The 22,085-nt window shown below is 47.0% G+C and overlaps 1 protein-coding gene across 2 annotated transcripts in view; it reads right to left on the minus strand.

Annotated features, from left to right (window-relative positions):
- The window catches only part of TMEM255A (transmembrane protein 255A), a 93,452-nt gene extending 82,799 nt beyond the window's left edge, over positions 1–10,653 (minus strand). Inside the window, exon 1 of one of the 2 annotated variants that reach the window (XM_072626614.1) lies at positions 10,422–10,653. In XM_072626614.1, coding sequence (XP_072482715.1) covers positions 10,422–10,569 — 148 coding nt within the window. In that variant the 5' untranslated portion in view covers positions 10,570–10,653. The remainder of the gene's footprint in view (positions 1–10,421) is intronic. The other variant, XM_072626612.1, reaches the window with a different exon arrangement.
- Positions 10,654–22,085: the final 11,432 nt, after the last annotated feature.

A 22,085-nucleotide genomic window follows, 5' to 3' on the forward strand; every position in this document is an offset into this window, starting at 1 on the left:
TTGGAACTATACCCAAAGGCAATCAAACTCTGCATATCCCTTGATCCAGCCAAGACCATTGCTGGGTCTGTATCTCAAAATGGCCAAAGAAAAAGGAAAAGGACCTGTATGGACAAAAATATTTATAGCAAGCTCTTTTTGTGGTGGCAAAGATTTGGAAATTAAAGGGATGCCCATCAATTGGGGAGTGGTTGCCAAATTGTGGTATATGATTTTAATGGAATATGATTGTGCTATAAGAAATGATGAGCAGGATGGTTTTAGAAAAACCTGGAAAGACTTACATGAATTGATGCAAAGCAAAGTGAGCAGAACCAGGAGAACATTGTACACAGTAACAGCAATAGTGTATGATGATCAACTGTGAATGACTTAGGTATTCTCAGCAATAAAATGATTCCAGACAATTCTAAAGGACCAATGCAGATCAAAGAATTCTTTAAAATTTTTCTTGTTTATTTTTCTTTTTCAGGGGAGGGTTTGTCTTTTCTTTTGGAACATGGCTAATATGGAAATACATTTTACATGACTACACATGTATAATCTATATCAAAGTGCTTGCTTTCTCAAGGAGAGGGGAGGAGAGGAAGGGAAGGAAGGAATTTGGAACTCAAAAATCATAAAAAATGAATGTCAAAATTGTTTTTACACGTAATTAAGAAAAAAGCTGGTGAATTCCCTATGAATCCACATTTGTCTTTTCAGAAAAATCTCATTTTTCCTCCTCATTAGAATTATTTTCCTTTGTATCTTCAGAATTACATTCTTTGGCATCTCCCATCCCTCCTGGGCTGACTCCCTATGTATCCTTTCATCTCCATGGTTTCCTACTTCTTTTCCTCCTTTGAGTCCTCTGAAACTTCTTTTCTCAAAATCTTAGGTATGTATTAAACTAGGCACAACTTTCTTTTGTCACAAATTCTAGCTCAGGGGTGGGGAACCTGTGGCCTCAAGGCCACATGTGACTCTCCAGGTCCTCAAGTGTGGTTCTTTGAGTGAATCCAAACTTCACAGAACAAATCCCCTTAAAAAAGGATATAAAAAAAGTTCTATAAAACTTAAACTCAATCAAAAGACTGCACCCAAAGACCTAGAAGGCCACATGTGGCCTCAAGACTGCAGGTTCCCCACTCCTGCTCTAGGAGGAAGTGATTTCTTCCCTCAGGGTTCCCAGCAACCTCTCTGTTAGTAAGAATCAAATCCAGAACAGAATTCTCCCCTGTTGTTTCCTCCATCTTTTGAAGGATGAAATCATCACTAAGGCAAGTCAAGAAGCTATTACCCACACTGCTTTTGGCAGAGAGAGAGAGCTACAGCAGATGTGTGGATAATTAAAGACCTACACCACTACAATACCCTGCCTCAGTTGGATTGGACCACAAAGTAGTGATTTCTTAAAGCAGGATGCACCTGGAGTCTAAAGCAAATAACCGAGAGCCTAGAAACAAGAAGCTCTTACCAGGTGTCTCTGTTTCATGATCCTACTAGGAATCTGCATCACTGTATGCCTCTGAAAGGGTCTGGAAATTGAGCTGTCCTCCTGAGACAAAGTGTCACAGGATCACAAATTTCAAGCTGGAAGGAACCTCAGAGGACCTCTAATCCAAGCCCTCATTTTTTACAGAGGCAGAAACTGAGGCCCAGGAAGAGAAAGGGACTTAGTCAAGGCCACACATGGGATCCTAGATCTAGAGCTGAAAGGACCCACAGAGGTCAGAGTCCTTCTTTCTCATTTTACAGTGGAGGAAACCAAGACCCAGAGAGAGGAAGTGATTTGTCCAAGGTCATATGGGTGGTAATCATTAGGGCTGGCATTTGAACCTGGTCTTCCAAGGTTCCTGGTCCACCAAGGTTTTTTTCCAGTGCCCTCTCCACTGTACCCAGCTGCCCCTCAAGGTATCCTGACACATAAGTCACAGATAAGGTGTATTCTACTTTCTCCCTGGCCCACAGTAGGCAAAGGCCACCATCACTGCTGGCTTGCTTTGATCTCCTTTGAAAATATCTCTATAACTCATACACAGAAATCCTGTCAGAAATGTGAGTCAGCAAACCACATAGTGGCACTTGGAAAGCAATTTTGTTCTTCCTTAGCATGTGTGTGTGTGTGTGTGTGTGTGTGTGTGTGTGTCTATGTATGTAGGGGGGGAAGTCAGGCAGTTAAGAAACTCATGGGATGATCTCCTAGAATAGAAGTTGTTATTATTCAGAGAGATTTGTATATATTGGGTTTGCCAACACATGTATATAAATGCATGGCCCTAGCACCTCAGTTGGGTTGACCCTCTATACTGAGCTTACACGGATCAGAGTCCCACAAGATGGGAAGGCATGAGTAATTTCAACCTGCCCCATTGGTAGGAATGCCCACATCAGTGAGTTCCTAGATCCAACTGAGTATTTGTAAATTTGCTCAGGTGACAGCTAGGTGGCTCAGTAGACAAAGTACTATGCCTGCAGTCAGGAAGACCTGAGTTCAAATTTGGCCTCAGGAACTTACTAGCCACTTCAGTTTCCTCATCTGTCAAATGGGCTGGAGAAGGAAATGGCAAATCACTCTAGTTTCTCTGCCAAGAAAACCTCAAATGGGTTCACAACTGAACAACAAAACAAGTAATTATCCATCCTTTGCCTGAAGACCTCCCCCACCTCCCTTGCCCATTCCATCTTGGGACAGCTCTCATCTGGCCTCTTTGTGTCTTCCACCTACTGCAGCTCATTCTCCCCTCTAGGGCTGAACAAAAACTCACATCCCCTCCTCTGCTATCAATGTGCCTCCACTAATCATCACTAACCATGTGAGAATTGATTCTCACATGACATGGATTCAAGGCCCCTTACCTTCCTGGTTAATCTCAGATCTTTTTCAGAAGAAGTGTCTTGTACTTGTGAAGTTGGTTTTTTGCACCCAAGTTTGACTTTACGTTTATCCCCACTGAATGTTAACTTATAACATTCAACCTAGTGCTCTGGCCTGTCAAGATCCTTTTGCATTTGGACTCTGTTATCCAGCGTGTTAACTATTCCTCCCAATTAAGATCCCCTGCAAATCTGAGCATCTCTTCTCTGTCTGCATCCAAGTCACTGAACAAAATAATAGAAAAATGATAGGACTGAACACCAAGAGAAACTGGGAGTATGCCATCACAGCCCTCATCTACTAGGTTAGGAACTTTATCAAAAATGAAGAAGAGACTAGTCTAGCATGATCTGTTCTTGAGGAGGCCACCCTGGCTCTTTGTAACTACCACTTCCCTTTTATCCTCCTTCTCCATTCATGGCCCCTTCTGGAATTTTCCCAGAAATCAAAATCAAACTCACTAGTCTATGGTTTGCACTCTTCTATCTCTTCTTATTTGGAAATTGGGACATCTGCCCATTTCCACGTTTGTGACACCTCTATCATGTTCCAGGATCTTTCAAAGATCTCTGACAGTGGCTCAGCCATCTTACCTACACCTTCTCTCGGTACCTGAGGATGCAGTCCATCTGGGCCAGGTGTCTTGGATTCATCAAAGGCAGTTCCGAGCTCTCTTACTCTCCCCTTACTTACCTTAGTGTTAACTCCCTGCTAGTCATTTTTGTTCTGTCCCTTTCAGGGCAAAGGTTGTTCTTCTTGTCAGAGAAATCAGAAACAAAATCATAATTGAACAGCTCTGCCACCTCACATGTCATCATCCCATCCACCCCAGGCAAAGACCTATCCCTTCTTCAATTCTCTTTTTTCTCCCTCTGTGCTCCTTAGCTCACTTTGACAGCTATCTCCTGTTACCTGGTTTTGCTTTCATCTTCTGTACATTTCTTTTTGAAAATCTAAATTAGTTGGTGAGTTCCCTATGCATCCACATCGGTTACTTCAGATAAATCCCATTTTTCCTCCTCATTGGAACTGTTTCCCTGTGTAGCCTCAGAATTTCCATGGGATACTATCTAACTTTCTTCTCAACTCTTTGAAAACTGCTTTCCCTAAATTTAGGGTATATTTCAGACCCTGCCCAGCTCTTCTCTTCTTCTTCTCTGCTATGAGGGAATGATTACTACCCCCAGAAAATCAAATCCAGAACAGAATTTTCCCTTGCTGGTTCCTTCCTTGTCGGAGGATGAAATTATCTTTAAGCAGGGCAAGTCAAGAAGTTACGAGCTACTCTCCTTTCCACAAAGAGCTCTAGCTGATGTCTAGATAATTGAACACTGTTTCCCCCTTCTCCCCCTCCCTCCCCAACACTACCATATCATGGCTCTGTGTTAGACTTTTGATCTATTTTCCAAACACCTCACATCTATTTCTTCTTTCTGTCCAGGTAGTCTAGTATAGTTCAATGGCAGCATCATTTCTGCTTCTCTCTCCTTTGAGTTTAACCCAAATACTCTCCTGTCATACGTGGTTCTCCTTATAGCTCCTGGAGGAAAAATCCTCTCATAAATATACCTTCTTATTATGCAGAAGGTATATATATATATATATATATATATATATATATATATGGGGGTGTATACCACCCCATCTCTTTTTACCTCTACTCTGTCTCTTTTTAATAAAGTATAGACATCCAGAGTCATGGCACAATAATATTTATGAAGTCAAGTTTACCTCCTTGAGTTAGAACCTCTAGTTTCTCTTGTTTGTCGCCTAAGTTTTGAGCATTTATGCATAGACATCAGAGGCTTTGGATCTTACTACTGCCTCTTTTCTTGCATTTTGTCTCATGAATTTGTGAGAGGTTAAGCTGCTATTCTTGGGGTTATACATAAACATTCTTCTCCCTTCCCCATCCTTTTCAGTTTAAATCCCTTTTTATTAGCTTTGAAAGATGCCTATGAAAATGCATTCTTATTGACCTCTGTTAAGTATACTCCATCTCTGGTCAGGAACCTAGCAAACCTCTATTATAAGCTATGATTCAGAAGTCCAACTCATATTCTTAGGTACTACAGATGTGCACTTTGCCAATTCATTTTTTCTCTTCTGCATCCCTTTCTTCCAATGATTAATTATAAGGAAACTGCAAACGGTGCCCATATGGTCTTCAGTTTCTCTCCTAAGACTTCATAATTATTGGTACCACATTTCAATGTCCTTCTGGAAGTATCATTTTCATTCACACTACTCACCCAAAGTGGCTACTTTGTCATCAATTTTGATAAGTTACTGGATGTTTCCTGATATATCTTGGACACATACCCCAGGAAGAGGATAGATCTCTCTATTCTTGTGATCAGATCAACAAATAACTATCCCAGTACTCCTGAGCAAGGAATCATCAGCTACTACTATTTTCCCCTTTGTTCCCTGACCTTTACCGGAAGATCTCTCCCCTAACAGCTCCTGTTTTTCAAGTTAGATGTATAGCTGTCCTTTTCCTTCTCTCTCTCTTGCATTGTGTTCCCGCTATAAAATACTCTACCGTCCTGACAAAGGCCAAACCTCCCCTCCTGTACCTCAGATCTTTTTTTTTACCACTGAAGCCTTGATTATTTCCTTTAGGAAGGCTTCTTTCTCTCTTGCAACTTGGAAGTGTGGACTCTGAGCCTCTTTACTTTGTCCTCCAGGAGGGAGATCAACCTACATGTGGAACATAGGGTCTGATGTGAACCAAGTTCCTTTAGGTGCCTCAGGTTGGACCACACCGACCACTGCCAGCAGCTATGCAGCCTCACTTGTTATTCCTAGTAGGAACCTGCTGAGGTACTCTGTTGCTCAGTCCAGGGCACTTGAAAATCTGCAGGTTGCCAGGAACCCCAAAAGACTCCTCTACCTGACTACTGCAGCTCTCTCTCCTGGAATGGCTTTCTGAACGCATGGATTCCCCCTATCGCTCCCAGAGAAGCCCGACTGCTTGCTGTCTCCTCCTCCACCTCACCCCATGGCCAGCCCCAAAGACAACTTGGCTGTACCCACCTTGATGTCTTGGCACTCACCACTCATCTGATATGTACTTACTCAGAAATCTGTGTCCCTCCTTTTCCTTCAAAACTCACCTCCTCCAGGGAGCCTTCCCTGATTGACCCACTTCACTAGGCTCATCCTTTTACTGTGTCCCCTCAGGTTACATATTCTGTTGATATTTTATTAATTAATCATTCCTAAGAACAGAAAAGAATTCTCTTGCTGGCTCAGCAGACGCAAACACCAAGGAATGAGGAGCAGATGTAGGGGATTTGTTGTAGAACACGTTCGTTCATATGCTGCTTTGTAAATGTTCTCAAATTATTGTTCACTATGTGACAGCAATTGGGTGATGTGACATGAAGCACCCTAAGTCCAAATGCAGTTCTGCCGCCAGTTTGTTAGGGCAAGACCCTTCCATCCTCCCCCCAACCTTGATTTCCCCCTCCATCCAATGAGACTGAAGTAGATGATCTCTAAGATACATTCTTTTGAATCCCTAACCAACCCTTCTCTCCTCCCCAGCAGGCCATGTTGGCAAATGACCGACATGGGCAAGGAAATGAGATTAGGGGAGTTCTTATCTTAGGTCTGTAGTGTGGAGCCACAAGGTTCTGCTGCCTTCACATCTCTCTCTTAACATTCACTCCAAGGAATAGGATCTGAAGAGAATGGGATCCAGGTCACCTTTCAATAAGCCTGGCCTCCTAGGAGAAGGCAATCATGCAAGTCTCATTCTTCCCATTTTATAGATGAGGAGACTGAAGCCTAATGAGTGGCAGAGTAAGAACTCAAGTGTAGGTCTCCTTACTTCCAGGTACCAGGCCACACTGCCTTCCAAGGACAGGTGAGACTTCTTAGGAATGGAGAAGGGGTCAGGACAGATTCATTGCCCAGGGAGAAAATCTGGGATTAGGGTGATACAGAAGAGGGCCCTGATCACTGTAGGAGACCCAAGGATTTGCCAAGAGGGCAAAAGAAGGACATTGAGTACAATCTCAGGCAATGGCCAAGTTACCAAGAGGTAGCCTTGGTGCAGGTCTGGGCTATTATCTCAATAATCCTAACAGTCATCGTTTATAAAGTGCCTTAAGGTTTGCAGAGAGTTTTATAAGGATTTCTCACTTGATATGGACTCTGTGATGTAGATGCTATCATTATCCCCATTCCAAGGACAAAGAAACTGAGGCTGAAAGCGAGGTTAAGAGTCACACAGGGTCACACAGCTAGCTAAGTGTCAGAAGCAGTGTTTGTCTCTGCCCACCCCTCCCTAATTACTGCAGAAGAGGGGGTCTGGAGTAGTAGAGGCTTTGCATCAGAGTGCTCAGATTTCAGGGGGAGGTTGCCGATTTTTGGTTCAGTTTTTGGCGGGGCTGGTTCCCTTCACGTCAAGGGAATCCCCTCGGAACTGCTGAAGCTGAAGGCTGAAACACTAACTGCCCTCCAGGGGAGTGAAGGAGGCTTCGCCAGAGCTGAGTTCAGCACAAGCCATTCCTAGGTAGCCCAGAAGCTGATTCAGGCTTGGGCTTGGTGGGAACTGAGCCAGGGAACTCCGGGGAGACTCCCCTGCCTGTACAACAGCAGTCTAGGGCTCAGGCTGAATTCAGGGATTGCCCAGTGCCCCCACCTACAGATGGCTGGAATGGTTAGAAGAGTGTGGGAGCAGCCAGGCTGAAGGTTAATCCCAGGATTCCCTTCTCTGCTGCACTAAGGTTGACCTAGAAGAAGCTTATTTAGGTCCAACTTTCCCCATACCTTCAACCCCCATGTTCCTATTCGATGCTCCTGGAACCCTCCCCACCCCTGCTTCCCCCAAGATTCCCTCTTCATTTTACCTTATTCCCACGGACTCTACAATGAAGTTAAGTATGACCCTTACTTGACCTTAGGGGATGTTCAGAATCCACTGGAGTGTGCCAGGTTCTTCTTGTCCTCTATAGGCTTGTTGGATCAAGGTGACAGGTACAGTCTTCGGCTGTGGGACAAAGGCTACCTTCAAGTTCCCCCAATCAGGCCCCACTGACTTCTGAACACATTTACTAAAAAGCAGCAGGCCACAATGCAGAGCACTGGCTTTGCTACTCGATGACCTAGGATCAAATTCACCCCTCAGAGCCATTTACCAGAAGGGTGACCTTGGGGAAACCACATAACCTCTTCTGGTCTCAGTTTCTTTATCCGTCAAATGAGGCCAGTTATATGAAAGACTGCCTCTAGATCCATGCTCCAACTATGTGTGACTTTGGACAGGTGACTTCCCCTCCCTGGGCCTCAGTTTCCTCCTCTGTAAAATGGTGGAGGCTGGACTAGAAGGCATCTGAAGGCCCTTCCAGCTCTAGCACTTAGGATTCACTCTAGTGTGTGTGACCTTGGGCAAGTAAGTTTCCCTCTCAGAGACTCAGTTTCCTTATCTATAAAATGAGGTAGCTGGTTGGATTTGATGACTGCAGGTGCCTTTTAGCTCTGGTCCTGTGGCTTGAAGATAATGGGACCCAGTTCACCTCCCTATAAGCCCATTGTCTTGGGGTTCTGTGTGGGGATCAGACTTTGACCTGATTAGGCCCATGACCTAACTGGCTGAACAGTCAGACCAAAACCCCCAGCACTGATGGGTTGACCCCATTTAAAGTAGAAATCTCTGTTATCCAAAGGGTGCTACTTTCTAGGGCCTTTTCAGAATTCCAGACTCTTTGCCTTTCCAGACAAGGGAAGTCTAAACCGGAGTGAACCCTCCCAAGCCTGAAATATCTCATTCCAAGCTTCTGTCACCAATAATTGGAGGCCATAATTCAGGCCCGTGGGATTCTGCAGACTGTGAAGTATTTGAAAGAAAAAGACAAAAAAAAAAAAAAAGGCAACTCATGTCTAACTACCTCAGGGAAACAGCTAGGCTAAGAAGCCTTATTATTTTAAATCTTTAAATCCTACGTTATTGGACACAGAGGGAAATTTTCAGCCCTTAAGAAGAGGAAAGATGTGGAGCTGGTGTAATTGGCCAATGAGTAGGGTTGGGCCTTGTAAACTAACAAGAGGCAGCTTCAGTGTTCCCAGCCCCCCCCCCCAATTGTTGCTTTGAAGTACTTTCCCCAAAATTCTGACGAAGATAGGGCACAGGCTACCTGGGCTAGGCAGCCTGGAAGGAGGGGGTGCCCCCTCAGAGCCTGAAAGAGTCTGGCTCATGGGAGCCGTGTGGATAATGGTGGAAAAAGGATGCTGGGGGTCCTGATGACGCACTCTGGCCCTGCAGAGCTGCTCACTCACCCTGCGGTGAATCCCCCATATTAGGGCCCCAGGGAAACCGCAGAGGCAGGTTCTCCACCCCATCCCCCCAAACCACTGGCTGCTGCCAAAGCCCAGTTCTGCAGCCCTGTGCTATTGAGGGGAGGGGCTCTCCAAGTCCTTTGCATCAGGGGTGAGGTGCATTACATGAATATTATTAGTGGCAAGCAAAGAAAATTGATGAGTGACCACTCGGAGCAAACTGCAGGGAACTGCTTGGATCTAGAGGAGACTGGAATCCACCCCCAGGCTACACGCCTGGGCATCTGCAGCCAGGCACACACTCACTCACACGCACACACGCACACACACTCACACAGAGACACAGGACAATCAATCAATCAATCAGCATTTATTAAGCAGTTATTACACTGTTCAGGACACACACACACACACAGAGGACAGGCACAGACGTACAAACCCAGGTACAGACGCTGGGTACAATCAATCAATCGACAAATAATTTATTAAGTGTCTGCCTAAGAGGCCAGGCAGTAACGCAGAGGAGACGCACAGACATTCACATAGACGCACACAGACTCAGACTCGCACAGACAGGCACAAACGCACGCACAACACAGACACCGTAAAAGACAGATACGCTGACACAGAGATACACAATGAAACGAGACACACACGTTTCTAGACACAGAACAATCAATCAAGCAACAAGCGTTTAATAAGTGGCTACTGTATGCTGAGTACCCGTACCGGGCAGACACACAACCCCCCCTCCCCCCCCAACGCACACACAGTCCTAGACTTAAACATAGACACAGACACACCCACATACATACCCAGACGCACTGGCGGGCAGAGCGCTGCAGAAGCCGCGCGCACTGACGGACACACACGCACATACATGCACACACATGTACATCTCCCCCTCCAGCACAGCGCCTCGCCACTCTGTCCCGGGCCCCCTTCTCTTCCCGCCGGCCCGCTCAGCGCACGGAGCGCACCGCACCGAGCGCGCACCGCACCCGAGCGCTCCCAAGCGCTCCGCACCGAGCGCACCCGCACCGAGCGCGCGGCGCGACAGCAGCAGCGGCGGGGGGGGGCAGGGGCGGGGGCGGCAGGGACTGGGGGTCCCCGGGCTGCTACTCCCACTCCCATCCTCACCAGGGCTAGTGCGCTCGCCGCACGCACGTCAGGGATCCCGGTCCCACCTGCCCGGGACAGGCGGCTGGCTAGCCGCCTGGCAGGTAAGCGGGAGGGTAGGCGGGTGGCGTGCGCACCGTCTCCACTTACTTACCCATGGAATCGGCCAGCGAGATTTCGCTGGAGCGCTGCTGAGTCAGGGACTGGTGCATGGTGAGAGGCGCGGCGCTGCAGCGCCCTCCGCCCCAGTTCCCCGGCTCGGGAACCTCCGCCTGCTCCGCCGTGGCCGCGGTGTCGGCCATTCGTTCCCTCCTGGAGCCCCGCTAGGCGAGAGCGCTCGCTCAGGAGCTGCAGTCCAGTCGCCGCCTCTCCCTCTCTATTCCCAGGGCGCCCGCGGCATTGGCTGGCTGGCTGGCGGTCTGCGCTTGCGCAACCGGCATCCTTTTCCCCCCCCGCCCCCCCGCCCCCTCCTCCCCCCTCCCCATCCCCGCACCCCTCCCCAGCCCCAGCCCAATCTCTCCCCCGCCTTACTTCTAGACTGCGCCCATTTAGGACCCCGTTCTGATTAGAAAAGTGGAGAGACTGGTTATATATTAGGGTGCTGCAGTGGAGAAAAGGGGGAATGCAGAGAAGTCTCCTGATTTAAAGTTGGATTTGGGGGGCCAGGGTCACACACCCAGCCACGAGCTCGCTCTCGCACAGACACACTCACACACACAGACACACGGACTTTGCAGTGTTCTCTGCATTGCCCCAGGGAAGACACTAGGGAGCTGGCAAAGGAGCCCGCAAAACCATCAGGGGATTAACTAAGATAGGGACTAGGGACTTATGCCCCTTCAGCCCAGAGACGAAGGCTGAGAAGGGATGTGATGGGCTTTGATATGCTCCAAAGAGTACAGCAGAAAAAGGCACCGGGGTTGTTGGCAGGCGAGCTAGGTTCGAATCCCACCCCTGTTGCTTTCTCCCTTTCTGGGCCTCAGTTTCCTCCTCTGTCAAATGAATGAATAGGTTGGAAGAGATGGCTTCTGAGATTCCTTCCAGTTCTAGATTTAGGATCCTAACTGTGTGACCATAAGCAAGTCACTTCACTTCCTCAGTTTCCTTCTCTGTAATATGAACAGGCTATTTCTGAACCAGACGTCGTCCAACTGTTGGATCCTAGAACTAGAGATAGAAAGGCTGCAGCTTTAGGCGCAGGTCGAGTAATAAGCCTTATCTCGTTCTAGACTTAGAGCAACTCAGTGAGGAACGGCAGGAATTCCTATCCCCATCTTACACAAGGGAAAACTGAGGCCCAGAAGGGGACAGTGACTTGCCTGAAATATCTCTGTGAAACAGTGACAGAGTTCGCATTAGAACCCAGGTCTCCTGACTCCCAGATTACTGGGGTTTTTCTGCTCCAATAGTTGGAAGGAAGGGTGGCTTCCCTCACTGTAGTCAGTAAGCTTATGCAACACGTTATTCTAGCATGGGGTACCAGGGGGGAAATAGAGATCAACTCAGAAAGGTGGAGGTGAAGTCATAGCCGGGTTAATCGAACAGCTGCTGCAAAAATCCGACAGTCTCTCCAACACAGCTAATCTCCGGGGGACGCCATATGGCTATAAATCAAGGAACGCCAAAGAAACACAATCGCAAGTGACCCAAAGATCCAGGGAAAGACACGGTGGGTGGGAAAAAGTGGCAACACACTAGGAAGGGCTCTGCAAGAAAGGGGGAGGGGCCGGGAAAGGCAGGCGTCATACAGGGCGGGTCAAGGAGTGAGGGGCTGGGAGATGGGCCCCCTCTCCTAGCGGGGCTCCGGGAGGGAGATACGAGGGAGGGCCCCTTGAAGGAGGAGGTAGATCCAGCCACGACTGCTTTGAAACGGATGGAAAACTGGACTACACCTCCAGACCCCCCCCCCCCCCACCTCTGCAGAGACGACTGGAGGCATGTATTGTTGAGCTTTTACATTTTTATTGATGTCTTTTTCAAATATCAACTACATTTCCCAGTGCATCTCTCCCCTCCTCAGAGAGTTACCCCCTTGTATGAAGGAATTAAAAAGGAGAAGAAAACGATCAGTTCTGCTGAACTAACCAACATGTTGCAAAAGTCTGCTGTGGTCCCTCACCCCAGCAATGAAGGGAGAAGGAACCCTAGATATTAAAAAGCCTCAGGGGGCCTCTAGCATGATAAGGGGACTGAGGGAATGACCCCAGAATATGATGCCACTTGGACAGAATGAGAAGGTATGGAGAGGAGGTGCTTAGCACCCACACTGGCGACATCACACATGCATTTATAGGACCATAGCTCTGGAGCTGAAAGGGGCCCCGAAGACCCTTTCATTTTACTGAGGAGGAAACTGAGACCCAGGGAAGAGAAGTGACCAGGCCAGAGTCTCATCTAGGCCAATAGAAGTAGAGCTGGAAGGATCTGATAGTATGATCCCCTCATTTTACAGACAGGGAAACTGAGGCCCCCTGTGAGGGGAAGGGACTTATCTAAGGTCACACATAGGTTTTGATCCAGAAGGAACCTTCTCAGAGATCATCCAGTCCAACTCTCTCATTTTACAGAGGAGGAAACAGAGGCCTTGGGCCTTGCCCCAGATCATACAAGTTAGTAATGATGAAATTTGGACCTAGGCCTTTGCAATCCAAAGCCAATGCTTTTTCCACTCTACTACACCCAAGGGACCCTTCTAATCTTTGATGGCAATTGGGCCTTCTTGTCTTCTGGCCCCTTGCTTCCTGAAAAGGCATGTCTTGAGGCCCCCATCAGAGACTGGTTGGGCTGTGGGACTACTCATCCTCCTAGGGGATTGAGGGGGTGCACTTTCTACCTCCAGTGTTCTTGTGGCTCAATGCTGAGTTGGCCAGTGATTCTCGAGAATTCTTTTAGACTCCAGAAAAAAAGCCTTTTGGGTTAGAACTAGGGTTTCCAGGGTGGAAAGTGGAAGGGGGGAAGTTTCCCACTCACCTCCCAGACCCCAAGCTGTGCCCTTGGATCCTGTCAGGTTAGGGATGCTGTATGTGCACCCATACCAATATGGAGGGAGATTACCCTGCCTTTCCTTCCCCTGTCCACTGCCAGAAGCCCACATCCCTTTACCCCACCTCCCCACCCTCTACTCCCCAAAAAGGAAAGGAACTCTCTTCTGGGTCAGAGGGACCCAAGGCCTCATCTGCATCTGTCTCACTGACCTGACCACTAGGCCTTGCTTTCCTTATCTGGGAAATGGGAATCACAACCCCTGCCCTTTCCCAGCTTCCTGGGGAGACAAGGGGCTTCCTGAGGTTAAGAGGAAAACCATCTGTAAACACTTTGGGGGCCCCAGGGGATGGACTGAATGAGAAAGAAAAGGACTGGGCCTGGAGGTCCCAGGACACAGAAAGCAGGCTCTGCTCCCATCTAGGCCACTTCCTTATTAGCCACCAAGAAGGCCCCTGGCCCCTCACTGAGCCTGCTTCCTTCTCGGTGGGCAGAGGATTGCTCCTCCTGCAGCTGAGAGATTGGCTCGGAAAGGGTTCCAGTGGCCGTTGGCCAAGAAACCAGGGAAGCCCAAGGTATTCATAAAAGAGATTCTCCATGTGCCCTCCTCTGGGCTTGAGCCCCGGGCCACTTTGTGTATGCCTCTCCTGCACTTACTATGGTCTCTTGCGGGCTTAATCACAGTCTGCCTGCTAGTGTAGTTATCTCTGTGTCAGGCCTGCTGCCTTCCCTTGGAGACTGAGCTCCTGCAGGGGCAGGGCCAAGAAGGGAGAAAGGAGACAGGGACAAATCAGGGAAGGAAGGAAGGAGGGAGGAAGAGAGGGAGGAAGGAAGGAGGAAAGAAAGGAGGGAGAGAGAGAGAGAGGAAGGAAGCAGGGACAGAAGGAGGGAGGGAAGGAGAGAGGGAGAGAAGAAGGAAGTAGAGAGGAAAGAAAGAGGGAGGGAGGCAGCCTGCCCTTGGAAGAAAGCCTCACTAGGTGCTATCTTCCCCTCAGAGCTCTCCTCCCACACAAATACTTAGCATTTGTTTTTGTGTGCCTGCAGTATCCAACCAGTGAAAAGTAAGTTCTTTCATCTTTCGCTTTGTGTCTCCGCCATCCAGCAAAGTCCCTGGCACATAGCACACACTCACCAAATGTTTGCTGAAGCTCAGGCCCCAGAACAGTTGTAAATATAGTTGTATATATATTTGGATCCAAGTTCTAGAGCCCGGAGAGACCTCAGGGGTCATTGAGCACATCCCCTCATTTATACTGGAGGAAACTGAGGCCCAGGGAGGGGATGGGACTTACCCAGGGTCACACAGCTAGTGTTGAGAGGATTTGAGCCCAGGTCCCCTAGACTTCTCTGCCTTGTGCCACATTTACTGCTTCCTGGCTTTGCACAGGTGAGAGATGGTTAAGTGTGGAATATTGGATGGTTTTGCCAAAATGCTTTCCCCTATTTTATTCGTCCTTCTTATCATCCTCCTCAATAAGGAGGGCAGGAGGGAATGATATTTGCAGCAATGAAGGTGATGTACAAACAAAAGCATCAGTACAATTTAAAAAATAAATCCTAATTGAATTGTCATTTCTGCTGTCTGGCTTACTGATAGACAGAACGTAGTGGGAGAGCAAGCTGGGGGCAGAGTCAGGATAGATCTGGGTTCAAGTCACATCCCTGTTGCCTTCTGACTGTGTGACCCTGGGTAAGTCCTTTTCCCTCGAAGTGCCCCGCCACCTGCAGGCATCCCTCTAAATTGCAGAGCAGGTGAAACTCTGAATTGATAGAGTTTCCTATGCCATTAAATCACAGGGATGTTGATGGAGTTTTCTTCATCATTTAATTGATACAATGCGTGAGTGTGTGCGTGCTCACGTGTGTGTGTGTGTGTGTGTGTGTGCCTGCCTGTCAATTCCTGAAGAGAATGCAGGGCCCCCAGATGCAGGGCCCCCAGCCTGGCCTAATCCATCCAAACCCCTCATTTGCTTTGATTACTATGTATATTTTCTTGAACCAAAGCCAGGAAGTAGGACAGGGCTAATAAAGTTAACAATATCCCAGTTATTCCCCCCTCCCCCAATTCCTACTTCTACTAATTTGTGGAATCCAAATGCTTTCCTTAGGACATTCTTGTGAGATACGTAATTATTGCGAATATTGTTCTACCCATTGTACAGATAATAGAACTGAGGCTCATTATATATGAATGTGAGTTATTGTTATTAATGCAGCTAAGTGTCTCATCCACAGGGGTTCTGCCACTTGAATCAGTCCAAAATGGGAGCAAGGCCCTAGCATGAGCCTCTCTCTCTCTCTTCTTCCCCCAGGGTCACACAGCTAGTAAGTATCTGAGGCTGGATTTGAACTCAGGTCCTCCTGACTCCAGGCCAGTGCTCTATCTACTATACCACCTACTCATCCCTAGCCTCTTCTTCTAAAGTTCCCTTCCATCCATCTGCCTTGGAAGTCTCTTGGTGCTTGTATATTGTCTCCCTCATTAGACTGTGAGCTCCTACAAGGGAAAGATGGTATTTTTGCCTTTCTTTGTATCTTCAGTGCATAGCACACAGTAGGTGCATTATAAATGCTTATTACCTGATCAGCAGCTTGCAATGTCTGTTCTCAAAGAAGGTCTTCATGTTATGCTTATCATAGCGCATGGCACTTGTGTTTGTTGACCACCACGCCCTCGTGCTCCTTAGATGTTAATCCAATCCTCTTTGAAATAAGGCCATAACCAGGAACCCTGTACTGGAGTGAAGTACCTTGGGCAATGCCACCCAACTGTGTTCTCCAGAACAACCTGTGCCATCCTTGTGAGCAGCCCAAATCTTAGTACCAGAGGGCCTTCCTCATCTGACCAATGGGGATGAGCACCAGAGACATGTCTTCTTCATCTGGCCAATGGGGATGAGCACCAGAGCCAGGTCCTTCCAGGGCCAATGGGGGTGAGACTGCTGGCCCCAGTGGGCAGGAGGAGGATGCTTTGCAAACCTCACTGCATGGGAGTTCACTTGTGGTTGCTATATCCTCCTGAGAAAGGAGACTTGGAACATGGGATCTTAATCTGGGGTCTGTGAATCTGCTGGTTGTTTTTAATATTTTGTTGACTGCCTTTCATAATGAGATTCCTTCATAATCCTTTGTATTTTATTTGATGCATTTAAAAGCAGGATTGTATGGCTCCCCCAATCAGTCTCCCCAGCTTGCCTATGGGGTTGAAGGCTAAGAACCCTGCCTTAATCTGATATAAGAACCCCCAGGCTCCTTAGATATGGAAGGGACCCCAGAAAGTTAGATATAGTCCAACCTCTTCATTTTGCAGAAGAAGACACTGAGGCTCATCAAAGGGAAGAGACTTACCCAGGGTCACACCTAGACTCCTAGATCCAGAGCTGGAGGGACCTCAGGGACCTAAATGTAATCTAATCCCTTCATTCCTTCATTTTGCAGAGGAGGAAACTGAAGCCCAGGCAAGGGAAAAGACTTGCCCAGGGTCACACAGCTGATGAAAGTGTTTGAGGCAGGATTTGACTGCAGATCTTCCAAGTTCAAGGCACTAATCATGATGGCACACTGCCTCTCTGTCTAGGAGTTCCAATGAGCTGCCTCCCTGGGCTCTCCATGGGGTTTTGAGTATAGACACTCAGGGAATCTCATCATGGCTTTGAGATCTGAGCAGTGACCATAACTGCAGCTGCCCCAAGGCCAAAAGCAAGCCCAGCCTCATCTCCAGAGATTGGGGCATCCACATGGGCAGAAGAGAACTGGCCAATGTGGGAAAGTTGGAAATAGCAACCACCCTATGGGCTTACTCAGCACAGAAACAGAAACTTTCTCCTCTGGAAAATTCTGGAAAGAACTTTCATTCTCAGAGAGCCAGACGATTTCAAATCAAAAGCATTTTTTTCCCAGACTCCTGGGCTGGGTATGAGGCATTCTGGAAGGTATCCTGCCCTTGTAGGTGGTAGAGATCTGGCTTGAAATCCTGGCTGTAACATTTACTAGCTGTGTGACCAAGGGTAAGACACTTGTTTCCTCTGAGCCTGGATTTTCTCATCTGGTAAATGGGGATAATGATATCTGCAGTCAGTCTACAAACATTTATTAGGTACCTATTATGTGCCAGGCACCATGCTAAGTGCTGAGGATATAGATAAAAAGGAAAAGACAGGCACTGCCCTGAAGGAGGTTACAATCTAATGGGGATGACATGATACTCTCAGACCAAAAAGTCTGGGAGAAGGAGAAGGTAGCCAGTGTGAGGGTATGATAGAAAGGTCCAGAGAAATTCTGCTAAGAAGTGAGAAGAACACTGCCTACTCACAGGGTTATTTGTTGTGGGGACCAAATTAAACCACCAAAAGATTTCAAGCGTCCCGCAAAAAATGTAGGGGATATTTTTCATGAGCCTCCCCAAATCCTTTGGCAGGCCGCAGGTTATACAGGCCTGCCTTACAGCAATACATAAATGGAAGCTTTTTTTTTAGTCAAAACTTACATGAATTTTATGTTTAATTAGCTCATGATAAAGTCCAGTGGCCTGATATGGGCACTGATTGTCAGTTTCCTTCTCTGTCCAATTAAGGCCCTTCCTCCCCCTCCAGCTTCATCTTTCTCTGTTGACAGTCAGCAGCTCCCTTGATGAATGGTCCTTCAGCTCAATGGAGGCTGCTGTAAAAGAATGAAAATGGCTTATAAATCACAAGCTTAGACATCTCAAGCTAGTAGGAACGTTGGAAGGATTTAACCCAACCCCCTCATTTTTAGATGAAGTAACTGAGACCCAGGGAGATGAGATTAGGCCCAAGGTCACATAGGTAATAAGTGTCAGAATCAGGATTTGAACCCGGGTCCTCTGACACCCAAACTACCATGCTATCTCCCAAAAGGGTAAGGGAAGGGAATATGTACTGCAGTGGGCAGCCTCCCCAATCTCTAATCCTCTGCTCAGGATCTCACTAGGTACCTGCAGGGAGAGGTGGGGGAAAGGAAAGGGCCTGTTGCCCTGATCCTCAAGTATTGGGCTTAAGTAAAGATACAGCCATCTGGCTTCCCAGGCCATCTTGACCTCTGACCCAACCCAGAACATCTTTCATATGTCATTTGCGCACAGAGATGGGTGTCTTGAAATGGTTTAGTAGTAGAGAGACCAGTAATACCCTAGTATCTAATCCCAAGGGAGCCTCCGTGGGCCCCCATGTGCACTAGGGTGGCACAGACTCTGACCTCACCCTGTGATGGGCTTATGAGGGCATCAGTTCCACATCAGAATGTAGGGCCACCATAGGTGCCTCCCAGAAGGTGGGTGGAGGGCTTTCCCTCAGTGGCTGAGACCTAGAGGAAGAATTACATGGGAATGAGATGGGAGATCATGGGTAGAATCACAAAGGGATGTGTGAGGAGCTTATGGGACAGATTCTCTGCCACCAACACCCAAGGCCCCTGTAGGCTGTCCAGAGACTTTAGGTTCCCAGTGAATTCCACAACTATGTCTTCTTTTGTTTATTTGATTTGGACATTGTTTTCATGTTTAAAAGTGATACATTTATGCATGAATAATATTCAAAAAGAGCCAGTAATTTTTTCTATTGCTTACCACCCCCCAAGGGTCTTGTACCACACAGTTTGGCAAACTCTTTTGTATGGGAGGGACAGTGAATAACCATAGTCAAGAAATCACAGCTCTTTGGAAATATTAAGACAGATACATATATATGGTACATATACATGTTCACATATAAAGATTGTATTGTTCTCACACGCACCCACACACACAGGCATGAATGGCCTTTAGCAAGGGGCCAGAAGATGTGTACACACTTCGGGCTCCCCTCTCTCTCCAATCACCCCCTTTGCAGTCTTTCCAAACTCCAACCATCTTCTCACCTGCACTGCCCCCCCCACCCCCGCCACAACCTTCCATATTATGAATTGGCCAAGAGGAAGTAGGAGGCAATGGTATCAGGATGTCCAGGAGTGCTCTGACTCCTCTGGAGGGAAGGCAGAATGCTAGGACCCTGGTGGGCAGATGCCCTGTATGTCTGACTCCCATAAGGCAGTGCTCAGCCCAGCTCAGCCTAGCTATACAAACAGCCAAACACTTCCCAACTGCCCTCTAGGTTGTTGGCCCAACAGCATTAGCAACTCGCCCAACTTCTAGATCAGCATATTAATTATTGTATCTCAGCACTGGGGTGTGAGAAGCACTGAGCACTTAGGTTTGGGAGCCATAGTCTGAGGGCTAAACAGGACATCAGATTTCTTTCTTGTGCGAAAGAAGAGATGCAAACATGACTTAAAGATCCCCCAAAGTGGAGCTGCTAAAAGTTCGAAATGACAAGATTGAGGGATGGCCTCCTGGTAGGAGAAAAAGAATTTGATGGAACTGCAGGAAACCTTCTGACTTCTATGTCCATCTTGCTGTTGAGTCATTTCAGTCATGTCCAACTCTTTGTGACCCCATCAGGGGTTTTCTTGGTAGAGATACTGGAGTGGTTTGCCATTTCCTTATTGAGTTCATTTTACAGATGACAAAACTGAGACATAAGTAGGTTAAGTGACTTGCCAAATAGTTATTAAGTGTCTGAGGTCAAATTTGAATTCAGGTCTTCCCCGATTCCAGGCCCAGCACTATATCCACTGCAGCTCCACCTAGCTGCCCTTTGTCTATCTTATACCCTTCCAATGTCTCCCCTACAGGTCTCTCTACATCCCTTTCTTTAAATGAGAGTTTGTTGTTGAGCCTCTCCATGGGCATTCTGGGAAGAAATTAGGTATTTCTCTCTATCCTATTCTCCTAGATGTTTCCTTCTCTTTGTTTCCTGCTCCCTCTTTCAGTTTGTTATGCAGCTGATTAATGAATCCTTTAATCTGCCCTCCCTCTTATTCCCCAAACCAGAGAACATGCTAAGAGCATCATCACTCGCAGGGCTCCACATAGGCTCATGGGTAATGAAGAATGTTTTTCTCTCTTATCTCTAAAGAGAATATACGCTCCAGGGGCCCAGAAAGGATGGGCCAAGTCTTTTTTGGGAAGAAAAACTCAGGCAATGTCTATTTTCAGTAAGTAGCCTTTTTTTAGGTGATGAGAAAGAAAATCTGTGGGTTTGATCATTATTTGAATGATTTCACTAAGTTTGAAAAGTTGTCAGTTTCGAGTTTAGGAAACTAGTACCTTTCATTGCAGCTTTTGGTTCAGAATGGTGTTTGTATAGTCAAATAACTCTACAAAAAGGCCTTCCCTCATGTCGCAACATGTCACAGATATGACACCAGATTTTTAAATTTCATGTCTGGGTGCAAGAGCTTAGGAGGATCCGACCCACCTGGAAAGACCTAGAAACAGACAGTGTTTGCTGTCTTAGAGAACACCATAAGTGCAAAAAGGCTCCAGCCCCAGTAGACTGGCCACTTGGTATGGAACCCTTTGACCACAATGGCCCTCAAACAATGGTCTTCATTCCTAAGCAAGTCCCTTCTACTTCTCCAGTGATGGAGAAAAGGAGAGGGAAGAGCACAGGACTTAGAGTCAGGAAGACTTGGGTTCAAATACCATCTCAGGCTACTTCTGTCAACCTCAGTTTCCCTCTTTTGCAAAATGAGCAAGTGGGACTAGATTTAGGTTCTATTCAGCTCTTGGATCTTATAGGTGACCTTGGGCCTAACCTCACCTCCCTGGACCTCAGTTACTTCATTGAAAAATGAGGGATTTGAGCTAAATCCTTCCAATGTTCTACTAGCTTGAGATGTCTAAGCCTGTGATTTATAATCCATTTTCATTCTTTTGACAGCAGCCTCCAATGGCCTGAAGGACCATTCATCAAGGGAGCTGCTGATTGTCAACAGAAAGATGAAGCTGGAGGGGGAAGGAAGGACCTTAATTGGACAGAGGAGGAAACCAGTGGCCATATCAGGACCCATGCCCATATCAGGCCACTGGACTTTATCAGAAGCTAATTAAACATAAAATTCATGTAGGTTTTCCTCAAAAAAAAAAGGGACCATTTATGTATTGCTGTAAGATTTAAATGGGTCCTCACAACTCTGTGAGATGGGTTTATTGTAGGCTTTTTTAACCTACTTGTTTAAGCAGTCCCTTCCAACTTTGGATCTATGATCCCTTGACTTATGATCTTCTGTGTGCCCTTGGGCCCTTGGGCACCCATTTTAACTCTCTATACCTCAGTTTCCTACTCTGATAAATGAGAGGACCAGACAAGATAGCCTCTAAAGTTCCTTTTGGTTTTAGAGTTTAGATGCTATGTCCCTAGGAGAGTACTAAAAAATGACATCATTTTTATACCGTCTAGAAACATTATGATAACTGTTGGTCCTCAGAATATGAAATCTTTGTCCAATAACTAAGACATTAAAGGAACACTACCTGAAAAACTGAATCACATCCATGTAGTTCAGAGGCTCCCAGCCCAATGGGGGGCCTCTGGGCAGATTTCAGGGTGTCTGAGAACTTGGGGTGGAAAAATGTCATCTTGGTTTTCACTGACCTCTAACTGAAATATAGCATTTCCTCCAATTACCAAACAACATGTGGTGCTGAGACCACTTCCTCAGACCACCAAAGGGGTCTCTGATACCTAAAGGCTCAAACCCCCCATGGCCTAGACATTCTCTCCGTAAGTGAAAACCCAAAACCTAAAGGAAGCAGCAGCTAGCTTCTAGCTTCTCCTTGGACAATCAAATGAAGGACTTAGGATCAATCAATTAATTGCCCTGCATTTATTAAGCACTGACTGTGTGCCACAAACTGTATTGGGCTCTAGGAATACAAGCACATAGAATGAGACAATCCTCCAGGAGGAGGCAACATGAACATGTATACACATATACA

The sequence above is a fragment of the Notamacropus eugenii genome, chromosome X (assembly GCF_028372415.1).
Source record: "Notamacropus eugenii isolate mMacEug1 chromosome X, mMacEug1.pri_v2, whole genome shotgun sequence".
Classification (NCBI taxonomy): domain Eukaryota; kingdom Metazoa; phylum Chordata; class Mammalia; order Diprotodontia; family Macropodidae; genus Notamacropus; species Notamacropus eugenii.